Source organism: Acanthisitta chloris, unplaced genomic scaffold (genome assembly GCF_000695815.1).
Source record: "Acanthisitta chloris isolate BGI_N310 unplaced genomic scaffold, ASM69581v1 scaffold9126, whole genome shotgun sequence".
NCBI classification, from domain to species: Eukaryota; Metazoa; Chordata; class Aves; order Passeriformes; family Acanthisittidae; genus Acanthisitta; species Acanthisitta chloris.
Genome location: NW_008678805.1, coordinates 115,427 through 141,882, shown reverse-complemented (window position 1 = coordinate 141,882; position 26,456 = coordinate 115,427). Strand labels below are relative to the sequence as shown.

Genomic DNA, 26,456 nt, shown 5'->3' with positions numbered 1-26,456 from the left:
TTCCTGCTATATTCTTGCCAAGTAATCGTAACCAGGATGTTGGCACTGCAGTCTGTGGTCTCAAACAATATTGCCAATGTATAATTCCTTATCCAGATTCGTCAAGAGGAGTTGGAATACTTGGCTGCTTGATTTCAAGCAATGTGTTGTTGACATCTTTTAGAATAAAGAAACTTCTTAAAAGGGTGGTGTATTGGGATAGGAGTTGTGGTTTGGGTCAAATGTAGCCTGTTGTGCCTCATCTATCCTAAACAGTAATCTGCAGTGACACACATATTTATTGCTGTGTGAGTTTGTTTGTAAATGCTCCTTCTTAAAAGCATCCAAAGATATTCTTAGAAGCAATTTATCACCGTTCTTTCCAAGATAGGTGAAGTTCAACATAGGAGTGTGCCATGGGACATGCTACTCAGGACATTCTACTCAAAGCTGTTGCTTTCAGGTACTAGCAGGTCAGGTTTTTAATCATTTACCAAATATAATTTTCTTTTCAAGCGTAGACTCTGCAGCTTCCATCCTGCTCTACTGCAGCTAACCTTTGCATACATTCAACCTATAAAACCACTCAGAAGGGGAAGCATACACAGGACATCAAAGCTCACTTGACTGTGGAACATATTCATCCTCCTCGTGGTGATGTGTCCTGGTTGTGTATGTTAGGGGATGCAATGTGGTTAATTTGAGGAATAAAGGTTCTAATACTTATGTCATGGACACACGCCAGCAGGATGTGATGGCAGTGGTGAGGGTGAGGGGTATCTGACATTCATCCTAACATTTGGGGTTTCAGACCACAGTGAACAATCAGCCTTACATGGTTGTTTCCTGCTTGCTGGTCTGCAGCCCCTTTCCCTGCTGCACTGTACTGCTGGAACTTGGATCAAGAGAAAATTTCCTTAATGGGAAGCTTCGGTGCTGCATTGAGCCCAGGCACTTGCTGAAAACCTGAAACCTTTGGAAGTTGTTTTCGCCCTTTCTGGCCTGCACGTGAAGTCCACCATGCTGAACCATAATTTAGTTGCCAGTCTGTTGGCTGTAATTGGTTGTACTATGGTATAGATGAAGGAAACAGCTGTAAAATAACTTGATAATATTATTGTGGATACTGTTGTTTTAACAGGCTGTCCATGAACCTTTAGCTATAGAAGATGGTAGAGGGTTTTAGGTAAATTTTAGGGATATTATACAGTAATTGCACACTAGGAACAGTGGCTGACAAGCACACCTGTGTGCTTGGAATTCTGTATATTGTCTTTTTGAATTTGTCTGATAAGCTGAGCAAACTGTCAAAGATGTGATACATCTGAATGCATCTATTCCATATTTCATGCAGTGAAAAACAAAGGAGCATCTAGATGAGTTTCAGGCATTACAAAACACCACACTTATGATGCTAGCTTCTTACAGCAGATAAAGCCAAGCATGCTTATCAGTAACAATGTTTTCCTGATTTGCCTTTAGGCAGAGGGCAAATGTCATCAATTTGTTCTCTCATTTGGTTTCATACATGGATTTCTGCCTGTGAAAATTGGAATAGGGCCTATGCCTTTTACTGGAAGGAGACTGATAGTCTTGCAATTGCTGACAGAATTCACACTGAGTACATTCTCCTAGTCAAAAGCTCTCTACACAGTATCACAGAAAGAAGCATCACCATTGCAATGTATGTGCTTTCCTGCTGGACCAAATAATTCATTCCAAATGCCACACTCCAGTTAGCAGCTAATGAGTCGTGCACCTCCCATGGTTATCAGAGGTGTCACCTGTTCTTGAAAGCTGATTCACACACAGTGGTATGACCCTTGTACTTGGACACACAAAAGGTCTCAGCAATACTTGACTCTACAAGACAGAAAAGATCAGAATCGTTGTGAGACTATCGACAAATTACTTCTACATGGTGATTCTGCATGACTGCTCCATGTGATCTGGAGAAGCATTTGGCTGAAAGAGCTTTTATTTGAAATGTGCTGATGTTTTGGCATCCTCACAGTGTTGACAGTTGTTCAAGGTTCCCCTCAAAGCTACAAGAAAGTCCCAAGTGCTGTACTCATGTCTAGCATCAACTCTGTCAAGCAGTTCTAACAAAAGAAGTGACACATTTGTCATTACTGTGAGTCCTTCAGGCAAATTGAAAACTAACCATTGGATTGTCTGCAAGTTCCTTGTGCTGGTAAATGTTCGCTTGGAAAAGAACTACTGTGTCCAGAAGACAAATCCTGGATAACATAGTTTGGGCTTTGTTATATAAAAGCTCAGTTTATAAGGCTGTACTAGTACTTCATAATCCCAGTTTTGGAGACACTATACACTGGAACACAGAGGAGACGAAGTACAGGTTCATGTTCTCCTTTGGACAAATCTTTTTAGCTTTTCTACCATTTAAAAATATTAGCCTACTTTTCTTACTGTTGCAGTATATAATTACCTCTGTGATAAAGTAATTTTGGATCTTCAGAAAGAACAATATAATGAAATAGTCTCTCTTGAATATTTTTATTTTAACTTAGCATCTATGCAAATTTAGGAGCTGAACCTAGCCAAAGACAACTAGTATCTGGCTATATATACCCAGAAATGTGATAGGTTAGGTATAGAACTACTGCCCTTAAAAAGGTCATTTTCTTCAACCTTGGATAACAATATCTACTTTGACTATTTATCTAAGCTAAACCTGACAGTGTTTCCAGAGCCCACTGGCCATCCAGACAAATGTAGATATCATTACTGCCACCTATTGCTAGGAGTAGAGAACTGAAGATATTTTTATAATTGTATATTTCCAAATGGAGATGAGATAAAATTGGAAAATAACAAGCTCGTTCCAGTTGAGGTACTTGTAAATAAACATGATTTGGTGCCTTCTCTGACAGCTTTATTTTCAGACTTTACATAAAATTGGATAGTACAAGTGCTAGGAAAATCCATCATCATGGACACCTGGTAAAAAATTGTACTAAACTAGAAAGGAACCCCAGGCACCACAGTACTCAGCATCACAGTAAGTTGTTTCTATATATCTAGGCACTACAGTCGCAAGCCTTGAGCCAGGTGTCATAGAATCTTATCAGAGAATTTAGGGGCTGGAATGGACCTTAGAGATCATCTAGTCCCTCCCCCCTGCCATGGGTAGAGACACCTCCTCACTAGATCAGGTTGCTCAAGGTTTCATCCAGCCTGGCCTTGAACACCACCAGGGCTGGGGCAGCCACAGCCTCCCTGGGCAACCTGTGCCAATGTCTCACCACCTTTAGAGTAAAAAAAGCTTTTTTCTCACATCCAACCTAGACATTCCTTCCTTCAGTTTGAACCCATTACCCCTTGTCCTGTCACTGCAGCTCCTAACACAGAGTCCCTCTCATGCTCCTTGTGGACCCTTCAGATATTGAAAAGTTGCTATGAGGTCTCCACTCAACCTTCTCTTCTCCAGGCTGAACAGCCCCAACTTCCTCAACCTGTCTTCACAGGGGAGATGCTCCAATACTCTTAGCAACTTTGTGGCCTCCTTTGGACTTGCTTCAAGAGTTCCATGTCCTTCTTATGTTGAGGACACCAGAACTGTGTGCAGTATTCCAGGTGGGTCTCATGAGAGCAGAGTGGAGGAAAAAAATCACCTCTTTTGACCTGCAGCCCTCACTCCTTTGGATGCAGCCCAGGATTCCATTGGCTTTCTGGGCTGAGCTCACACTGCAGCTCATGGTGAGTTACTTATCCACTGTCACTCCCAAGTCTTTCTCCTCATTGCTGGTTTTGAGTGTCCAGACACTCTTTAAAGGTACATAGGAAGAGGTAGGGTCTTCATTAGTGAGAGCTTTTTCACTTGTCAGAATTATTACAACTGTTACATCTTCTCTACAGACTAGAATATGGTCTTGTTGCCACACAGGTTGCCACACAGAAGGAATAGGCTCCAAAGTGTGATAATGGGATTCTGATTAGGATCACATGAATGTATGCTACCAGACAATTAGTTGGAAGTACTTATGGGTTTTTTTTGTTCCTGCATTAAAGCCCTGGGAGTGGGAATTGCAGAGAAAACCACAAATTTCAAACAGAAGAGATTTTAAATACAAAGATCCAATAAAAAGATATTTTTTTCACAAGGTCTACTGACTTATTGCGTATTTCAGGTTCATGAATCACAGATTTTGTATAACAAAATTACATATTTCTGATTGGTGATAAAGATATTATTTGAGGTTGCATGCATAGAATCTTGTCAAAGGTGTTTCAGATCCTGAAACCTTTACTCAATTTTTTCACACAGAATTCTGTGGAATTCTATTGATTTCTAGATATAGAAGTTGCCTTAATGAGCACTGTGAGATTTGAATATATAATTAAAATATCAGAAAGCCATTAAAACACTGTGATAAAACCAGATTGCCTTTCAAGTTGTAATGTTTGTTAGTCTTAACATTTCTTGAAAGGAAGAGTTAATTTTTCTAGGACATCTGACAGCTATCTGTTCACATGCATATATTTATATGAGAAAAAATCTACTGGGAGTTGGTGATTCTGGAACTGTATTTGCTAAATCACTGCAAAACTACAAATGTGGCTCTATGCCTGATTTGAAGTCCAAAATGCAGACTTTTATTTTCTTTTGGATGGAGCTGAGGCTGACTAAGTAACTTTCCCTGGACAGAACATAGACTGATTATTGTTTTAGACTAGAACAGGATACTGGAAGAGATGCCTTTTATATTGCAAGTACTCTGTGTATAAGAGGCTACAGAAACCACAAATGGGAATGACTGGGCTGATTGAATGAATTATTGTACCCTTTGCTTCTCAGAAGATAAATTTATGCATGGCCATCCTGGTGCAAAATAGAAGGTTTTTTTTTGTTTTTAAGCAGAATTAGTGTATCTCAGCTGTGCTAGAATTTTCTCCTTACTCAGGACAGAAACAGCTAAAAAAGAGGCACTTATTTTTATTTATTCCTATAAATAGATCAGCAAAACCTATGCAACAAAAATTACCTATGTAACTTTTCTCTGGTTGTGAGTTACGGAGGACCAGACATCAACATATTCTGCCTCAAACATTCTGACTCTGGTGACAGGTAGGAAGTGATGGAGCAGAGGGTCCTGCAGACATGGGGGAGTGTGTTCTGAGCCAACCTCCTGCTCCACATTGAGATAGGCCTTTGTCTGAATCTTGCTTCTTTTGCATCTTTATGAGAATGCAAAATCCATCTGATTTAATTTCTCTGTTGGATGTTTTGAAATTCTTTTTGGGAAAAAAATTTCTTAGCATTCTGCAAGGACACAGGCTGCCCTAACTGTTGTCCAACAAATTTTCAGTGATCCCTGTGTAAATATGGGCTCACCACATCCAGGCTGAGACAAGCATATCTTGTGACCCATGGAGTTTTATTGTTCATGAGCTCTAGACATCTCCACTGCCCCTGGAGGAGTTTGGCTATGGGCTGCAGTTGCTGCTCCTGACCTGAAAGGGTGGAGAAAGGCCTCTTTGCTTTCTGCAGGACTTGTCTAAACACACACCATCATTGGCAAAATTCCGGTTGGAAGGAACCTGAGATGTTCAGACCAACCTCTACTGAAGGCATGATCAGGTACAACACCAGGACAGGATTCCCAGGGATTTATATAGTTGTATCTTGAAAAACTCCAGGGATGGTGACCACACAACCCCTCTGGGAAGCCTGTTCCTCAGTTTGTCTGTCCCCATGATGAAAAGTTCCTTTATAACCATTCTGAATCTTCCCTGTTGCAACTCACACCTGTTCCAGATTCGGTTCTTTGACTGAAAGTGAGTATGTGTCTTCTGTCTACTCAAAAGCAGACAAGGGCTGTTTTTAAAAATCTAAGACTTCATCTCATGAGTTTGTACAGAATTTACAGTTCTCTCTGTAAGTTGCCTTTGGTTAATGAACAGCTCAACTTTCCTCATTCTGAGAAAACCAATCATCATTAAAAACTGGAAATATTCCATAATAAGTCATGCTGGTAAAGCTGTTATGAGCTGAAATGCTCATAAATCTTACTGTGGGATTTTAGAAGCTCGAGAGAACACATTACGTCCTGGTCTGAGCCAGTAAGGCAAAGAGTGAAATCTGCCAGACATAAAGTTGAAACAATGTACTTTGGATTTTTGCTGATACCAGGTAAAGGATTAGGGCGTCATTACACATGTGAATTCAGACCCATCCAGAACTGCGACAACTCAAATATATTTCCCGGTCCCCTGGCAAAACAATTCTGCAGGTGCCAGTGTCCACCAGTGCTGGTCACTTTTTAAGCACCACCTCCAGCAGATGAGGCAGAAGGCCAGTTTGGCTGACTGGGATTCTTCTTTTGGAGGTGCAGGGCCAGGAGTTGGACTAGATGATCCTCAAGGGCCTTTCCAACACTGTAGATTCTGCGATTCTGTGAAATATTTCCTCTGATAACATTAAAAAGCTGTTGGGACCGGCAAAGAACATCTGTCCCTGTGTTGAAAACACATGAAATCTTTTGATGAAATGAGAAAAGAGAGGCAAAAGCAAAAAATCACAAATTTATACATGACAGAAACTAAGCCTGTGGTGTTTATTAGTTTGCCTCAAAATATGAAAGCAGAATAAATCAGATAGACAATGTTAGTTACTCAGTTCTCACATGTTTAAGGAAAAGCATAGATCTTGTGTTTGATATTATTATGGTTGTGTCTCAGATAGGGGAAGGGTAGACAGCACCTGCATTTGCTGTGGAAGTGCTTTCCTAAATCAATTAGATTAATCTTTGCTGGAGGAACTCTAGCTGGTTGTTCTGTTGTTCACATCAATGGCTAAATATTAGTTTAAGCCTCTGAAGCATTTTTATGCAATTATGTCTTGTAGCAATTAGCTTGAATTTAACTCTCAGTTGTATAAATAAACCCCTCTTTGTTTAGTTCATCTAGGTTTTATGAAATATGAATCTACATTCATGTTCCAAAAGCAAATAGAAACCTTTACTGACCAACTAAATGCTATTTATTATTTGTCATATTGCATCTCAGAGACTTCTTCTGTTAACTAAGCAACCTAATCTTTACTTGCAAGGAATTTTTTGTTCAGCCGCCCCCAGATCTTTTCTTTTTTGACTGTTTTCTTTCAGATGCTAAGGTATCATATAACCAAAGGACCTACCTTTGTGTTAAATTACAGCATAACACCTTTTTTTTCGGTATTTTTCTGTATCCTACCTAGAACTAGTTGCTATCAGTGTGGAGTGGTAGCCAATGAACCAGCCATTAATTTTTTCCTTGAGAAAACTGGTCAAGACATACTTGGCTTCATCCATACCATTCCTTTAATTTCTAGACAGATGTGTCAAGTCCAGTCAATAAAATTATGGATAAAAAGTTACAATGCCCTGGTTGATAATTCATAATAGTACATATGAAACTTGTTTTGAACTTCAAACGTTAGAGCAAATGGCATCATCACATGTTTTTCAGTTCTAGTTTCTGTAACTAATTGACCTACATAAAGGACAAAAAATTGTGACCCCTGGAAGACTATTTATGGTCATTGATCCAGATAAGAAATTCAGATTCTCCTTTTCTGATATATATCTGACACAGGCAATAAAATCACCTAGATTTGCTCACTCCTACTGAGATTTCTCAGAGTTCTCTTCAGGTGATATCATCTTAATTCTTTTACCAGTTACACAGCTAATAAATACTGTTATACCTCTCCAGTGCTGAGCTGCAGAGCATTTCAATTTTAGCCTGATTTTGTGCTGAAGGTAGGCTATTTATTCCTACTATTTTCTTCATGAGTATTCAAGACCCATGACAGAATTTAGCAAGTGGAAGTTCTGACTAGCTTCTAACTAGAGTGGACTACATCAAGGACTCACTGAATTCCACATACACAGTGATCTCACAGGTCTCTTCAATCTTTTGTGAACTTCCTTATAGCCAAAATTAGGCGGGTGGGTATGATGATCTTGGAAACTTGGATACATTACTTTTCACAGACATAGACTAATTCAGGCTGGAAAAGACCTCCAGAGGCCTCAAGTCTAGTGTTCTGCCCAAAGCAGGGTCAGCCTTCAGATCAGGCCAGGTTGCTTGGGGTTTATACAGTCAGGTCTTGAAAACTAACAAGGATGAAAACTGCATGACCTCCACTTTTTGATTTAGAAATCTGCTTCTATTTTACTTAGTAACACCAGAAAGAAACATTGGTGGAAGACATACTTTAAACTACAAACTCTTGAACCTAAGTCCTTTATAATCACTGTGAGCCTTTCCAGGGAGCTCGGGGCACTCTGGCAAACAGTCAACCTGAGCTGAGCTACACTTACGGTTTTACGGCATGCAGAAAGAATATCTTCAAGAATGGGATGCCCACTCAGCCTAGATATTATAGGAGATACAAGTATATTATTAATAATTGTTTCCTACTTGGAAATTATATGCAGCACTTTCTTACTATACTTTGATCCTTTAGGCAGTTTTATTTTGACATTTGTAGCTAAGGAAAATTGAAGAAAGCTAGAAATGGTCACAGGCAATATCAACAAGTGGCAATTAAATAGTGATTGTTCTGATTTTTTTTCTTAATTGTCTGCACTTCTGGATTTCCTGGGCCAACTGTTATATTAGCTATGCCTGGTCCTGCCACTGAGCAAAGACTTCAAAGGTTTCTCTACTCTCATTTCTATGTTGCTCTGATTATTCTGCATATAAAAAGAGCTGGAGTAGCACTGGTACAGACTGAGAAAGTTATGCTTATGAAATCAGTGTCGAGGATGCTGCCATAGCTCTGCTTGTCATTGGTCAGAGGGGCAGTCCAGGGCTCTTCTGAATCCAAACTGTGTGTTTGCTGCTTGCAAAAGTCTTTCAGTTTCTCTTATGTTCAAGGTACTTGGATTATGAACTGAATGCTTCAATTAATTCTCATAGCTAGGGAGATTCATAGCAGGAAAAACCTGAAATTAAGATGCTGAATTTCACACCCTGTTTGTACATGCTTGCTAAGGGAAATACTTTTTTCTGAAAAAATGCTGTGCAATCCAAACAGAATTCCACCTACATAATATGTTTTCATTTAAACTGCTTAACTTAAGAGTTTTTATCTTTTAAATCCATCTTCTTATGTAAACAGTATTTTGGCTAGTTAAATGAATTTTACTAGAGTTATTATTTAGAGGAACTAAATACAACATATGCTGGAAGTCCTCAATCCTGAATATATCCAGTAACTTGCAATGCACCTAAACCTGCCAAGTCTTCCCCTCGACTATGCTGAACTTTGCTGGCAGCCCTCAGGGCAAGGGCAGAGCTGTGCCCTTGCTCTTCTGCAGTCTTTGGAGCTTTCAACAAACTATTTCTGGAGAGCAGAGCTTTTAGTGCATGCTGGAAACTGGGGACGAGCACACAGCAGAGTGCTGCTGGAAGCACTCTATTCTCAGTGACCCTGTGCTTTTCTCTCTCACCTGCCTTGTGAATCTATGCATGAATCATTCCTGGAGGTTTTCAAGATGAGAGTGGATGTGGCACTTAGTGCCATGGTCTAGTGACCACGATAGGGTTGGACTCGATATCTTTGAGGTCTCTTCCAACCCGATTGATTCTATGATTCTATGCATCACACACATCTCCAGGCATGTGATCTTACTTCAGAAACTTGTTTACCTTCTGGCCTAAGTTAGCCCATGACTTTTACTTGCTGTAAAGCAGTTTAAAATAGCTTGCTATGAGATCTGAGCATGGTTATGAGTCTATCAGGTTGCCTCAAGGACTGAGGGGTTGGGCTGCTGCATGCAGGGTGATACACCCCATGGTACCTGCTCCCAGCTACAGTCCTGCCTCTGAGCCAAATGAGCAAAGCAGGGAGTGCCCACAGTGGGAAACATCCCTTAGGTAGGAAAGGCTTTACGATCTGTGTGCATCTGTATCAAGTATCAGCCACTGCCTGAATTAGTCATGGAAAGATAAGCACAGATCTAATTTTACCACTCAACTTTCTGAACATTTCAGATGCAAACTGCATGAAGTTTATATTTAAAGATATGTACAGTTGTCAAGTGGATTTGTCAATGTCTTTTCTGGTGGCTATAAAATTGTATAGTGTATTTAATGATGCAATACCATAGCAGATATTCAAATTGTTTGAACTCATCTTCTTAAAAAAAGAAGATAGAAAAGGCACAATCTTGTAATGAGCAATCCCTGGGTGCTGTATTGTTAGACACATGGCAGTAGGTCATAAAGCTGAATTTCTCCTTTTGATCAGTTTTATTCTCAGTGAAGTATTAATGATTGTATAATTCCAATTCTTAATTTTCTTAAACTGGGAGAAACAGTTTGGAGTGATGTTGAATGTATCACCGATTTTAGGAAGCCACAGAAAGGCTGCAATGTAATTGTGTGTGACTCCCAATCTTTTTACCCACATTGAGTCAGTTTGTGCTCGTTGAAATTTGTGCAAAGTTAAAAAAATTTAATTCAACTGTCAAAACCATGAAGTGCTTATTTCCATTGAAAGTCATTGCTGTATTTTCAAGGCATGGATCAACCACAAAGAGTGTTCAACATGAAATCAAAATTCTAACTCTTATCAGAAAATGGTTATCAAAAACTAGAGATCATTTTGTCACTAGCAAATATGTTTGGTACCATCTGAACAGTAGCTCTGTCAACAACTGTCTCATCAATTGGGACATTAGATACAACACCACATATAAAAATGTATAGAATTTCTGATGATAATTCAACCAAAAAGAAGTTTTATAATATAAACAAAGATATTTATTCCTACAGTTTGACTGCAGCTCACAACTTCACCCATATGAAATCAGGGAAGGAAAGATTTTGATATGGTAAATGATATGCCAAGTGACTACATGGGACAGGAATGAGACTAGTCAGAGTTTGGAGGGTTTGGGGTGGCATAATCTCTGGGACAGATGTTCCCTTATATTACACATGTAACTAGAACTGCTGCTGAATAGGACAATTACAGGCAGCCTGTAAGTAGTGCAGAAGAAATATGGTATTTCACACTGAAATACTGGTATAATTTTAAATTTCCATTCCAGATGGTAAATCATAGTGAGACCTTTTCGTTACACAGACACATAGACATCCTACATTATTTTCAGATATACACAGAATTACTCAAAGTAGTTTCTTGTTTAGCCTGTGGGTCCCCAGCTGCTGCTACACAAATTGCAAACATAATCTCAGCATACTTCACAATTTCATATGACTCTCAGGAAGGGCTAGGAAATATGGAGTTCAGAATGCTAAGGAAGCTGTAAGCTTCCTTCTTTTGTCAATAAAGATGTGGAGTTTGGGTGATGACTGAGCTCATATCATGCAAGCAATATACATATTATAGCTGCTATTGCTATCTTATTCCTGTATGATGTTTACTTTAGAAGTTCTTCTCTAATTAAAATTAAAAAAACCCAAACAACAAGTGTTTTCTGGTGTAACACATTTTCATTTTGCAACGTTTCACTTTTTTCTTTTTTCCATTTATGGGCACATTGGGAAAAAATGTTTAAATTTGAATAATTAAACCATCAAGCAATCCTCTGGCTAAAAGAAATTACACAGGTGGAAGCATTTGGAGTTCATTTAGAGTCTTATTCTACAGCTTATTTTGACAGTTCATGGTACCTTGTCTTTTGAGATAAGTGGAAAATTCAGCCCAAGGGGAAAAAGCTTTCCTCAAAGTGGACTGATACCTCTGCCACTCTGGGAATGCCATGCCAAGAACATGGCTTTGAAATTGCATGAAGTACAAGCTGACAGCGACAAGGCAGTGCCACGTAACACTGTCACATCAAACTCACCAAGATGCAGGATGAGCAGGGACTGATCCAGCTGGCAAAGGGAAGAGATGAATTTCCCCCAGACCAGATCTACAAAAATAGCAATGATGCTGGACCAAGAAAGAGGGTGGAATGCCTGATAATGGTGGGGAAAAGTTGTCTTCATCCCTCCAGAGAGCAGCACGAACTTGGGTCAATAGAAAATGATCCTCAAAGTGCAATTCTCTAGAGCAATGTTGTTCCCTTGTGCCAAGAATGACCGAGTCGAGCTGATGCTTCAGTCTGTCATAATTTCCATCTTCCCTTATCCCCTGCTCCTTTCTCCAGCATAGTACCTGCCACTACAGACAGACAAGTGGGGATTCAGGACTAAAAGGAGAGCTGCAATATGTACTCCATCTGCATAAGATAGCTGACAGGACTCTGCAATATGTGAGTGACCATGTACATGTGCATGGCAGATCAGCAGGGTCTGGCAGACAGGGAAACCACTGATGTTTCCAATTAAATGATTTCTGTCCAGTGTGGAGTCCCTGAAGCAATCAGGCACCTACTCGATGAAAATCTTCCATCTCATTGTTCTCACTGCTTTAAGAATAAAACACATAATCCTGAAACTCAAACCCATGTCAATGCTAACCAGATGAAAACAAAACCACAAGAAATGGAAACCTAGAGAGTCCCTTTAGCATGCCTGTTTTCTCAGGCAAGTAAAAAGATGTAGATAAAAATCATTTGCCTTTATGTATGATATGGTTTTCATTGGTTTTATAATGCTGTAAATGACTTAGCCCTCACACCCAGATGAGGAAAACTTTAAACTGCAGGTTTCCTTTGGGTAGGAAATGTAATGCATTCCTTTCCTTATTTTACAGGGACATCAAACCTGACAACATACTATTGGATGAACATGGTAAGTGAGTATTCACTGCTTTCTCTCAGAATCTCTAATTCTTGAGATCTCAGTGGTATGCTCATGGCATGTTTTGTAAATCAGCCTCAGATGTTGAATTCCTACCTAAATCTGCACTTTCTCAACCACAACCCTTCGAGCACTTCGAGCATTTTGTAATCTTCCCTCCTATTGCAAAAGGAATATGTGGCTCTGAAACTTGCAAAGTATGCAAAAAAGGAATTTAATAGGAATTTTGCTCACCAGGGACATTTGATAAAAAGACATTAATATTTTATTAACAGGATTTCTGTGAATCACCATAATCACTTTTTAGGTACCTACCAGTAGGACAGTACCAAGCACTTTATTTTATCTTTTAGAACTTTAGAAGGGCTAAGAAATTTCATATAGCAAATTATTTCTCATGTAGGTATCTGAAATTACTTTCCTAAATTTAGATGTGGATTTTGGAAGTTTGCCTCGAGGTCTGCAAGATTTTTATGGCACTACATGTAGTTCTGACATAAATAGCATGAAAAAAAAAGACTAGATAACATAATCGGGTTTGAACTTTTGGTACTAATTCCATCTTCTCAAACATAAAAGGCATGGTATGAAAAAAAAGCAGGTAATTTCTTTAAACCTAAATGTTACATATATGAAGCGTTTTGCTAAAACCTCATGTATCTTCTTGCAACCGTTCACAGGAAAAACATGAGAAAATACAGGTAAAAAGGGCATTAATATTGTTTCAGTTAGAACAGAAATACATACAGGAAAAAAACTAAATGGAAGAAAGAAGATGTGTGTTTGCTTCTGTGGGAAACTCTTGTGCTTTGTTCACTTCAGAAATTGATTAAAAGCAGATAATTGAGAAAACATAATCTTGAACTTATGCCAACAGTACCATTATCTTTCAAAATCCATTGCAGAATTGCTGGGTATACACGTTAGAGTTGATTAGATGTAACACTGTGCACAGCTGAAGTTTGGGAACATGGAAGCCAACACAGCTAAGTAATGTTGGAGTTTTAAACCATCTAGAACTTCAGCAATTTAATGTTTCAGACCTCTAAGTGTTAACGTTCCATACACACTAATGACAACAATAAGTATGAAATAGAAATACCTCGTCTTTAAGTCCTGGATGAATTAGAGATGTCAACAGCAGCACACAAGGAGTATGAGTGTGTTAAATCTCTGATTGACAGCCTTTTAAGTACAGTCACCTTTATCTCTCCTCACCCCTCATCAAGGTCAATTACTCCACAAAATCAGCCTCTTGTGAGAGCTTCCTTATGGATACTTAATTATCACAGAGAAGAACCCACACCAGAGTGAGCTCTATGCTGCAAAATGAAGGCATTTTGTGATCATAAGCTGCTCAGCAACAAAATTTTACTCCATCGAATAATTTTTCTTATGAAAGAGCAAGGCTAATTTATACCAGCATTAATATGTGCCTTATTATATATTATTATATTGGTTTATGATCTTCTAAATTTTCCTTAAAACTCTATTTCCTTGATTACATGAGAATCTCAGCTCTCGTTTGAAAACTAACAGCAAAATCCAAAGATGCAGCCAATGAGAAATCTTGGCCTTAAAACCAAAAATGGGATGAAGAAACCAACCCATAAATTCAATATTTTAAACCCCAATATTAACTTCTGAACCACAGAACTGGCAACATTATTACTGTATACTGATGTCTGGAAGACAGCTCCACTGAAGTTGTACCTGGTGTGCCTAAACTGGGGCTGGTCCTTTTCACCCCCAGAGGCAACTTTCAGGGACTGTATCTCATTTAACCCTCGAATTTTGATTAACAAGATGGATATTTCCAGCATAATTCATCCACCTGAAGCTATCTAGACTTTGAAAGTATATCTGAAACTTTAAATGCCCACGTGGCCATTCAACAGCCTGCCCTTTTGAAATGCACAGCCTCACTGAGCCCATCTATAGCCATGCAATAAAGTTTCTACCAATCTCCCTAATGACTGGTGGCAGACTGCCAAGTCATGCCAAGTTCAGGTGGGTATGAGCTTATGCTCTCATATACAGTACAGATGAACTCAGAGATGCTTTTTAAACTGTTCATAGGGTTTGACCTTCTGAGGGCAAATCGAATTTGAATTTACTCCAAAATGTTACCTTGCTGAGATTTCCTATCTGCTCTGATGCACGCCGAGTTGGTGACATTAACTCCAGTATAGTATTTCTTTCTGCCCTCACATTCACCCTTTTGAATTCAGACTCAGAAATTTAATGAGGTTTGAAGTCATGCACATTATCCTCTAGTAAATGTTAGTCAGCCAGCCCCAGCCACCTTTCAGGACTTGTTCTAATTGTCACTATGATTTGCTCAAAAATTAATGAATAGTTCAAACAAATATCATTTGCTGTTTACCTCAGATACTAGGATTTCAGACCACATGGAAAAATGAGGCATAAAAGCCACATGGCACTTCTGAAGTGTACACATAAACCTTTCCAAAGCCATACACTGTGCTGTAGGTATTAACTTATCCTGCTAAAGCCTTGGCTGGAAGCTGACTGAAGGAATGTAATTTTTGAAGCTATTTTCACTGAGATACTTTCTGCTTCCAGTGTATGTGAAATCTGAGGTCTGGGATGATTTGAGAAAGCCACTCTCAATCATAGAATTTCATAGAATCACAGAATTTTAGGGTTGGAATGGACATTACAGATCATGTAGTCCCAATCCTGCTGCTAAAGCCTTGGCTGGAAGCTGACTGAAGGAATGTAATTTTTGAAGCTATTTTCACTGAGATACTTTCTGCTTCCAGTGTATGTGAAATCTGAGGTCTGGGATGATTTGAGAAAGCCACTCTCAATCATAGAATTTCATAGAATCACAGAATTTTAGGGTTGGAATGGACATTACAGATCATGTAGTCCCAATCCTGTGCCCTGAGCAGGGACACCTCCCCACTAGACCAGGTTGTTCACGGTCCAACCTGGCGCCTTGGCTTTTAATGATCTGCATGAAATGGGGAAAACACTCACATTCTGTTTCACAAAACAAAAGAGGAATGTGGTCATTTGCCTTTTCTTCCTTTCCCTCCACCATCATCTTATTATCATATGGGATCATGAAGCTCCAGGAATTAAGAAATAATAAGCTATTTCCCTGGAATACTTGAATTTAGTTAGGTACTGCTGAATCTTTTGTTCACTGCTCTGCTTCACAGTTTGTAAATACTAAATCCAGGTCACACTGGCATTCTGCTTAGTTCAATATTGTACCAAGGTACACACTTGGTCTTGACATTTTGCTGTTCACAATCATATCCAGAAAGGGAGATCAAGCACAAGGTGTGAAGACCAGATGGGAAAAAGTCCCCAGGAACAGAAATTTTGGAAACCGTATGAAGTACTAGTATTGCAGCGTATTTACTGTAGCAATAGCAACCTTCCCTTTTCCCATATGCAACAGCTTCAGTAAAAACATATCTCAGGGGCTGCTTAGAAAAGCTCCAATAGAGAATTTGAGACAGCCTGTGGGCCTTGGAGTGGCCCTGTGATGGGGAAGAGCAAAGCTGGACCTTTTCCAGCAGTATAGACCTGGCTCTGCTTGCCCTACTACATGTACAAGAGCTGCCTGTTGCTGCTGCATTGGCAGCAAGGTGCAGAGGAGCTATGCAGAACCTTTCCAATCCATCCCTTACCTTGCAGAAAGGCATTTTTAACAAAAAAACATCAACCAGCGTACACAACAATTCACGTGTGCTATTTTGGTTTTCTTAAATGGAAAGAAATCTAATAAAAGGGAGAGAAAACAATGCACCGCAGGAGAGGCAATTTTCATTGCAAATCAACTATTTGGATCAGTCTGAAAGAATATTATGCAATAGGTGTTTTGCAACAGGCAATCATGCTGGCAGTCTAATAGGGAGAATCACTTACAGTGCTGTCATTTAAGTGACAGAACTTTATATTGATCTGTCAAAAAAAAGAGAAAGTATTAATCTCCAGAGATCCTTGCAATACTTCATGGAATTGCTATAAACTCTTGCCATGAGGTGGCTGTATGTGGTTCAGTTATCATTTTCAAGATGCCTTCTGCCATAGTGTTTTAAGATTGCAGAAATAAACCACATGCCAGCTACCAAGAAGCAGGAATACCACCTTGGTATTGTGATATCAGACTGGGCTATGAACACTGACTCTTGTTACAGCAGCCTGATACCTCCCACCCTTTATAAAGGAATGGCTTTCACCTGCTCACAGTTTTTGTCTGCCATGTGTAGATGTCTTCCTGGGCTGAGAATCTTAGGAAGAAAATGTCAATAAAATGTAAGCGGGCTTTTAGAGAAAAGTGCAAAAAGCATGCAGACCAATTCATCAAAAACTTATACTGTGTCTCCGTTTTGGAGAAATAGTTAAAAATTTAGCAGTGGGATGTGCCTTCTTCCTTTTCCCCTTCAAAATCAGATATGGTCAAATTAGGGTCACCTGAGAATTTCAGTGTACACATGTATAGCTGCAGAATTGTTAGAGGTTGGCAGATACATTTCCTGTGGACTTTGAGCAGGATCTAGAGTAGACTGTCGGAGTAGCATAATCTTCTGTTGAGTCTGCTCTTCCTCTGTCAGGTACCATGGTAACATCCAACATCAGCCATTTGTTACACTCTTTTCATCTTTGGCAGCAAAAATGATAGCAACCTCCCTCTCTTAGTAACTGCATAATGCCCAAAGCCTGATCGATTCTGTGGACTGAATGAGGTTGAGATCCAGATCTAAAAAAACCGAACAAAACACACGAATTTGTCACTCAAAACTCTAGTTCAACACATCATGCATTAATCCTGACCTGAGTGCAGTGCTAAACTGGGGCAGGGAGTACCTTGCCCTCTACTCCATTCTCCATAATGGCATTGCCAGATGTAATCACATATCTGCATCACTCCACAATATAACACTGCTCCTTAAGCAGAGATGCAAAACCTAACAGCAGACATCTCAAATTATAAGTCTGCAGATTTTCAAGTTGGATTTATATCCAGTTTACCTGCCTATGGCAAGCCAAGATTAACAACTATTGCTGCACTGTGGTGGAGCAATTTAACCCATGCTTATCATAAACAAGCCCAGGAAAAAAAGTAATGACAGCAGGTTGAGGTCATTCAGCCTGATTAGTTCAGTTTAAACAGCTGTCTGGCTGGTCAGGCAGCACATCCCCAGGCTGACTTCTGCCACTTATCATTCATCTTGCAACCTGCTGTCAAATGAATGATCATTTGGGGACCTGCTCCTATTACATGCACACTTTTCTGCTACTGTGGATCTAATTTTATAGATATTGTATGATAAGAATACAATTTTTCTTCTCATCTCCCTCTTTCCCCTGAGGAGACTCAGCAAAAGTCAGGCTGATGGTAATCTGTAGTGGCTGCAGGAGTAAGCAGTGTCACAAGTACCTGAGACTGGGAGGGATGGCTGTAGTTGGAGATAAGGAGAGGTAAATTTCACACATAGCTTCACATGCTGTTTCTGCATGTTACTTACTGCTCTGAGAAGACAAATAGAAGCATAGAATAATAGAATGGTTGAGGTTAGAAAGGACTTTCAAGATCATCTAGTCCTAACCCACCTTCCATGGGCAGGAACACCTTTCACTAGATCAGGTTGCTCAGAGCTTCATCCAACCTGGCCTTGAACACTTCAAGAGATGGTGCAACATGTTCCAGTGCTTCACCACCCTCTGAGTAATGAATTTCTTCCTAACATCTAATCTAAACCTGCCTTCTTTCAGTTTAAAATCATTGCCCTTTGTTATATCACTATCAGCTAGTAAAAAAAGTCCCTCTCTCTCCTTTTTATATACCCTATTAAGGTACTGGAAGGCTGCTATAAGGTTTCCCTGGAGCCTTCTTGTCTCCAGGCTGAGCAATCCCACCTCTCTCAGTCTGTCTGCACAGGAGAGGTGTCTCCAGCCCTAGGAGACCTTTGTAACCTACTCTGAACCCACTCCAATATATTCACATCTTCCTTGTGCTGAGGACCCCAGAGCTGGATGCAGTACTGCAGATAGGGTCTCACGAGGGCAGAGTAGAGTGGGAGAATCACCTCCCTCAACCTGCCAGCCACTCTTCTTTTGATGCAGACCAGGATGTGGTTGGCTCTCTGGGCTGCAAGCACACCCTGTTGGTTCATGTCCAATTTTGCATCCACGAGAACCCCCAAGTACTTCTCCACAGGGCTGGTCTCAGTGAGTTCATCTCCCAGTTTGTACCCAAGCCTGAGACTGCCCCGACCCAGGTGCAGCACTTTGTACTTGTTGAATTTCATGAGGTACTTGTGGTCCCACTTCTCCAGTTCACTCATGGCAGGAGAAGATTCAAGGGTGATCAGCAAAAACAGTTCAGCACTGCAAACAGGTAGTGTGAGCAACCATACAAGAAGAGTATTCTTACTTTGCTTCCAATCTGATTTTTCTAGTTATGAGTAACATTTAATGTTACGACTATTTCCAACTTAATTTCTTTCTATTATCACTTAAATGTTAAATAAAGAGAGGTATATTTGCTGTATATGTGCTGTTTTAACTTCTAGTTTTGCTTTGTGTAATTGCAGGACATGTTCACATCACCGACTTTAACATAGCAACCATAGTGAAAGGCTCAGAAAAAGCTTCTTCTATGGCTGGCACAAAACCCTATATGGGTAAGTTTTCAAGACCATTAAAAATGTAAAAAAGTCACACATTAAAGTTGACTAATATCATATTACAAGAATTTTAAATTGTAAAAACATACAGTACATGTGAACAGCTTCTTTTGACAGTATGTGTGTGTGCTAGTAGTGCAAAATATGGGAGATGAAGGATGCTGTTTGGATGATGTTTTGAGCAGTTTCTGTTTGGTTTTGTGAAGGAAATTCAGGAGAATTCTGTAAACCCCCACATCTTGAGACAGGAATGTACAATATATTTGCACCACTGTGGCTATGACCTAGCAGTGAACACATAATGTCAGGTTAGAAGTATCTAGACACATCCTTAATTGCTTTACTATGTCAAGTTCCTCAAAAATGTCTGTTTAAAATTAGAGTTCTGTGTAACCAACTGCTGAAATTCTCAGCCCATTGCTTTTAAGGCCATTTTATATATTTTAATTATCTATTAAAATGCATGATCGATTGATGGCTGAGAGAGTAAAATTCAGTTCACCTGTCCTCACGTATCTAAAAGTTAAGCCTCTTGCTAAGTTAATAATTCAAACGTCCCCTGGAGCTGAAGGACAGAAGTCATCTCCTGGAGGTCATTTGTCCCACCAAAGTTAGGCTACATTCCATGACTAAATGTATGTGTGATCTGTCCTCTTTGTGGCTTCCTATACATCTGCTGTTTGAATTCTTTCTGTAGATGGAATTGCCATTGCCTGAGCAGATGACTAGCTGGAGACTAAATGTATTTGTATTCAGGAAACAGTACACTAAGAGAGAGATGTGTCTCCAAGAGTCTTTCTCTAGCAGACATGGCCAGATCTCACCTCACACTCATGCAGTGGTGAAATATTGGTAAATTATCACGTTCTGAAAATGTCATTTTAGGAACTAAAGGTATTACCACACTTCTGCATATTAGCATAAGAGAATAAGCATGTGCTCGAGAAATTGGAATTCACACTGCTGTTTTTCACAGCACAGAGAGCACAGCACCATGCTGCACATGAAGCAGGCAGGAGTCTGCAGGGAGCCACCACACCAGCTGTGAGACTGTGGCAGAGCAGTCCCAGGCACTGGATCAGAGTTGTATTTTCAGATATGATGTGGGTTTTGATATGAATCAACAGTTAGCAAGGGCTGGAGTCCATTGCCCCAGAGCAGCTTGTACACAGTGATCCAGTTTGGGCAGTAAACAGGACAGAATAGCATGTGTGGCCACATTGTGACACTTGGGCTCAGGATCAGAGCACCAGCATAACACTGAGTAGTTTACAAATGTAGGAGCTTAGAAATCTACTCAAAACAGACCAGGAGACATTTTATGTAATCCTGACTCAAGCATTTAAATTATGCAGAGGAAGGAGGATTTAAATTAAAATTTTCTCAGCATTTTGTATAAGTTAGTGTTAGGTGAGTATCTAGCTCAGTGATTCTGCTTACATGAGATGGGCAGCACTGCACAGTCAGGGGATTTAGGGCATTAGGAAGTCAAGGGAAAGATGAGAGATGGGGAAAAGATTTTACCTCTCTGCACTGATGGATCTGGTCTTAGTTCACCTCAGCTCATGTAGCTATTATGACCCTGAACCCCCTAGGTCTCCCTGATACCCAACAACCTCACAAGAAGAAACAGTACAAGAAAAATGTTCTCCTTCCCTTTATGAAGAGATTACAGCACTATCTGTCAGCTTACTTCCTCACCAGAGTGTCTTCCTGACCTCTTGGAAATGCAAAGACACTGCAAATGCCACAAGTGGAGTGTTTGCCACTCAGAGTCAGGAGAGTCACCACTGCATTTATTTGGAGTTGTAAGATGGCAGGAAAGCTTTTAGAGCTGTAAAAATCCTCTGCTTCAGATGAAAAGTGAGGCATGAGGATTTTCTGTGGCACGGTTTGGTTAGCAAAGCTTCAACAAACCAAATCTTAAGAGTTTGACCAATATGTCCAGACATTCATTGGTGCAGCTTTTTCCCCTAAGTGCCTTGGTTTCACATGCTTTCCTCTTTTAGTCTGCACTTTTTTATTTTGTGAAGAACTGTAACTTTAGTGAAATGCTCCAAAGACTATCCAGTTGCAGTGATTTCTGTATTTAGGGCTGTATCAAAAACTTTCCATGTGGCTTTGCCTAAGCCATTTAGACTATGAGAGAAATAGAAAAATAATAACTGGGGAGGTGGAATCTATGGTTGGTGGTAAACTTGCATTACCAGGAACTCAAACTATGCTTTAACCTCGGTGTAACAAGACAAAGTCACCTTCAAGCCAGGTACTTGCTGAGTACCAGAACCAAGGAAACTTAGCAGTTCCTGTAAGACATGACTTATGCTGTGCTGGTTTTCACAATTATGAGAGTATGAGATGTGATGAAAGCATTTCCCCCCTCTTGGAGGTTTATAAAGTCTTACTCCCATGTGGATGTTTAATCAGATATGAAGGCACTCTCCAGCCTATCCCTTAGTAGAGGCACTTATAGGATTTTTCACTTCTTCCTATGGCCAATTTAAGGAAATAAACAGAAAAACGTTATCTCTGAAGCCCTCCATTCCTCTTTGAAATCTGATTGAAATGGGCTGAGAAATTGCTAGGGAGCAATTTGCTCACATGCAGCATGACTGCATAAAACTGGTATCCAGGAAAAAAAATGCAGTGAATTGATATTGTGTTGTAAAAATGCCCTAGCTGTTCTGATTAAGATGCCTATCTTATAATGCTAAGCATGTTGTGAGTCAGCTCCTGCAGCCTTTGCTTAATCCCACTTCATATTAGCCTTTTTGCCCCTCAGTCTTTCTCAGCCTGAAATATTCCCTACCTATTTCCCTACTTACTAAATGGCTATGCAGAATGCAATGTACCTTAACCTGAATGTTTCTTCAGAAACCCTGGTACTTTCATTGTATTTCCCCTTCCCAGACAGTTCATTCAGACAAGTGAAATACCTGTCACACATAGGCAACAAAGACATGGTCTGTGGTGCATGTAAAAGGAGCAAGATCAACATCCTGGTGAGGCAAGATGCTTCCAGCTGCTTCTGCAGCTTTTCTTCTCAAAGCCATTGACATGAAATGCTGAAGTGAAATCAACTTCTTAGAGTTTGGGGGTCTTCAGAACTTTTGTCTTGTACTGCTCAGGTGGCTGCAGCTGTGGAAGACAATGTGTCCCTTCAGTTGTTTGGGAAACTTGTGTGTCTCCTGTGCCTGATTTTACCATTATACAAATCACTGCTCAAACCTTCTGCAATACCTGTGATTGAGGGTTTTGTCAAAGGCTTTATGGTAGGAATAGCTCTTTGAAAATGTGTAAGGTTTCAGGTTGTCATCCTATGCTGGTAAGCAATACAAAATGTCCTTTGAGACCAGGCTGAGTTTTGGCAGGCACAGCTCCACTCTGCATTGGGATGTGGACTGGGAAAGCCAGTGCAGGGCAGAACATGGTCCCTGGCCACAGTTGTGCCTGGGGTACTCAGCTGTGACTCTTTCTTCCTGCAGAAGGCTATTGCTTACACCTCTTGTGTGTAAGGTCAGGGTGCATTTGCTTGGCTGGAAGCATCTATGTAAGTCTTTGCCACTTTCAACATTGTTCCATCTTTATGAACGAAAAAAACCCAAAGGCAAAGACATTTCTTAAATTGGTCCCTCATGAGGAAGGCTGCAAGGAATAAACTTGTGTTTCAAAGAATGTGCTCTGTGCTAGGCACCCACCTGCAGTGCTGGTCCTCTCCCCTGCCACAGGGTGCTCAGCTACAAACCCGAAAGTTAAATAGTAAAACATGTCTAGAAAACGTGACAGGTATCACCTTTTGTTTATTCCTCTCTTTGGCATCATTTATGTGGCTTTGAGTCCTATATCACATGCTTTTTCCTTACTGAATGTTTTGGAATGATCAACTTCCATACATCTGTATATTATTTGTGAGTGTTTCAAAGCCTTTCCATTTACAGGTTATAAACTTGGGAGGTTTATGGTTGGGTTTAATTCTGTTTCTGGTGGTAGGAGGGTTTGGGGGGACAAGTTCGAAGCTTCATGGTTTTCCTCAGAAGAGACTGAAGTTATCCAAATAATGCACCGTGACTTGACTTCAAATTGAACCAACAAAATACATTTTATGATACAAATATACCTGGCAAAAGTCCAAAGCCAATAAAATCAGCCATAAATTATGTGAAAAGTTTCAGCTACTCCATTTCCATCCTACAGGCTTGTTATCTCAGGTTTTCACAGCTGCTTTCATAGGTTGCTGTCATGCAAGAATGACTGTATGCCTCAGATTACCAGAGGATTGTGGATTTACAGAGGTCTGCTGAACTTCTGGAATATATGAGTCATCCATAGTTATTAATTAATATTGTGTGGGAGTACTATTATGCTCAGAGGAAAGCTAGTGGATGTCCTGATATCAACCTTACAGGTAGGAAAAAAAACCCCCATAGGGCTTATTTTGTCCCTGAGGCAGTTAAAATATAGCAGGGACAAAATTCGAGTTGGGTTTTCAAAAGTGGTCAACCTTGGTCTTTTTTGCATTCATACTAAATTCATTCATACAAATGAGCATTTCCAGCTCATTGCTTTTTCAGTGCAGTTAAGGCAGTGTTTAGATTTTAAAAAATCCTACCCTTTTCCTACAAAGGGTTTGACCACCTGTCTGCAGAGTTTCTCTTGTGTTGTCTCTACCTGCCCTTTTGATCCTGGAGAAATATCACGATGCCAGCACAAGCCAGAAGCTTCTGTTTGTTCTGATAAGCAAGAACCAGGAGCAGATGTGTGAGGCTTTGAGGTGGTGAAACAAATACCATACTAATGGGGGTTTCAGCTTGTGCTAGGAGCAATGTGGCTGAGGGGATTAAGCACTGAGCTCCAAGCAGGCATTCAGTTTTGTTTCTGCTCATGAATGCAGAGGCACATAAGCAGCCAAGAAAGCACAGGAGATCAGGAAAGAAGTTATTGCTTCCAGATGTTCTTCACCTCTTCGTGCTCTCTGACCTGCTACCAACCTTTCAGATCTTCCAGCAAAACTACTAATATAATAATTTCTTTGACTATTTCAGTCAATAAAACCCCCACTCTTAGTTCAAGTAGTAGCTTTGGTTTGGGTTTTGTAGTTAGTTAGTTAGTTAGTAAGTTAGTAAGTTAGTTAGTTAGTTAGTAGTTAGTTAGTTAGTTAGTTAGTTAATCTGTTCATTTTTACCTGCCTGAAAAGGTTTGATCTGTTGCAGAGCTGTGCAGGCAGATCTGAGGAGGAGCAGATGTCCAGAGGAGATGGCAAACAGGGCAATAAGCAGGGACTTCCAGCAGTCCATCAGGGCACTTCTGCCCCCTTGATAACTCCCATTCTTTGGTCATGCCACACAACTCCCCCAGGTTTTTACGTGCATAAACTGGTACAGAGGTATTTGCTAAGCTGGTAGAAGTATGTGAGGCAGGAGTATGTAATCAGTATCAGGTTCTGATGTGTGAGATCTGTCCTGCAAATCCCAGTTATCCAGACCAGCTAATTTCAGTACTGGGGCAAGAAAAACTGCTGTCTTCTGAGCCAATCTTCCAAATGGCAAATTGATAATTTTAGACAAAATCCCTTCTAGAAATCACTAGAAAAACTGGCTCTGCAGCCACTGTGAGCTTTAGGATGGAGTAAGGAAGGTCTAGTAACGATGGTAGGGTTGAGCTCAATGATCTTGGAGGTCTCTTCCAACCAGGCTGATTCTATGATTCTATGATACTTCTCTATAATTTCATATTCAAGAGTAAGAGACCATGACATGCTCTTTGCTGCTAGGCTTTCTTTCAATGGGTCTAGCAACTTGAGGTAGTTTGTCTGAGGCTGATCCAGAAGTTCAGCCACTAAGGGCTTTGTGCAAGGGAAAGAAGTGAGTTCTGTTCAGTGGCTGAGTAATGCAGAGGGTTGTATGAGAACAGCATGCAGAGTAAGGGCATGAGAGGTTATATAGCCATATGGTAAACTAATAAGGCATTTTAAATGCTGTGTTTGTTTTCAGGTAATGGTATTTAAACTATTTACTTTGATTGAATAATTGCATTAATATGAGTATTAAAACTATTGAGATGTATTATGTGAATAATGGTCCAAAATCCGTTACATGGCTCTAACAAGCCTAGATCTCACACCAGAAAATTGTCATCCCAGCATGGCCAGGCTTTAAGCAGCTCTTTGCCTTGCACAACAGAAGGTAGCAGCTGGGTAGTGTAAGTCTCTGAGTCAGAAAGCTGTCCATTATAATTTAGACCATTTTAACACATGATAAAGTAAACACTAAGAGGTAAATTAATAGTTTACCAAATCCATGTTTATATTCAGGAAGATAAAAGTTGTTTTCTTCCATTTTGCTCTTAAAACAGCTCCTACTCTGGATAGAAGATCACTTGTCATTACTCAGTTTGATTTCTGTTTTCTGTGACCTAGAAAAATTACTGACCTCTGAATTTACTTCTCAGAAAAAAGAGAAAATTAATATTTTCTCATCACAATGCCGAGAAAGCAATTACTATTTCACTGAACTATCTTGGTTCAAGGTTCTTGAAATATTATTCCAAAAATCAAGTTCATTTTCTATTCAACTCAATCTGTCATCCGTTAAGCCTTCTTCAGCAAGATGAAGCTATGAATGTGTTATGTACATCAAGTCATTCACACACTGAAAATTTGGAAAGGTCTAAGTTTTTAACAGCTTATCCCATGGTAGTCAATCAAAATATTGCTTACACTGTGTGGATTGTATATAAGTGTATATATCAGTACATATAGGAGGCATTTTTTGGGCAGCTCTAGGAAAGCAGTTCTCCGTCATGTCAAAGATATTAGTTCATGGGGAGGTGTGAAGACCTGTAAGATCTACCAATTGCAACACTTCTCCACTCATCTTTGAATTCACTCTTGCTGTTAGACTTGCTACTACTTGATTTATCTTCACTATTTAAAAGCTGTGCTTTTGTAATGCAAACATCTACTGCCTTTCCTCTAACTGTATGTGACAACAGCCCCAGCTCTCAGCCAAAAGGATCTGCAGGATCAAACCCAGTGTTAAACCCAATAATTTTCCTGAAAAACCTTTGTTCAGCAGAAAC

At 39.9% G+C, this 26,456-nt stretch overlaps 1 protein-coding gene across 1 annotated transcript in view; it reads left to right on the top strand.

Annotated features, from left to right (window-relative positions):
• The window catches only part of STK32B (serine/threonine kinase 32B), a gene marked incomplete at its 5' end in the record, with an annotated part of 121,113 nt that overhangs the window by 64,913 nt on the left and 29,744 nt on the right, over positions 1 to 26,456 (top strand). Inside the window, 2 exons of the mRNA XM_009077060.1 lie at positions 12,662 to 12,699; positions 19,287 to 19,376. Coding sequence (XP_009075308.1) covers positions 12,662 to 12,699; positions 19,287 to 19,376 — 128 coding nt within the window. The remainder of the gene's footprint in view (positions 1 to 12,661; positions 12,700 to 19,286; positions 19,377 to 26,456) is intronic.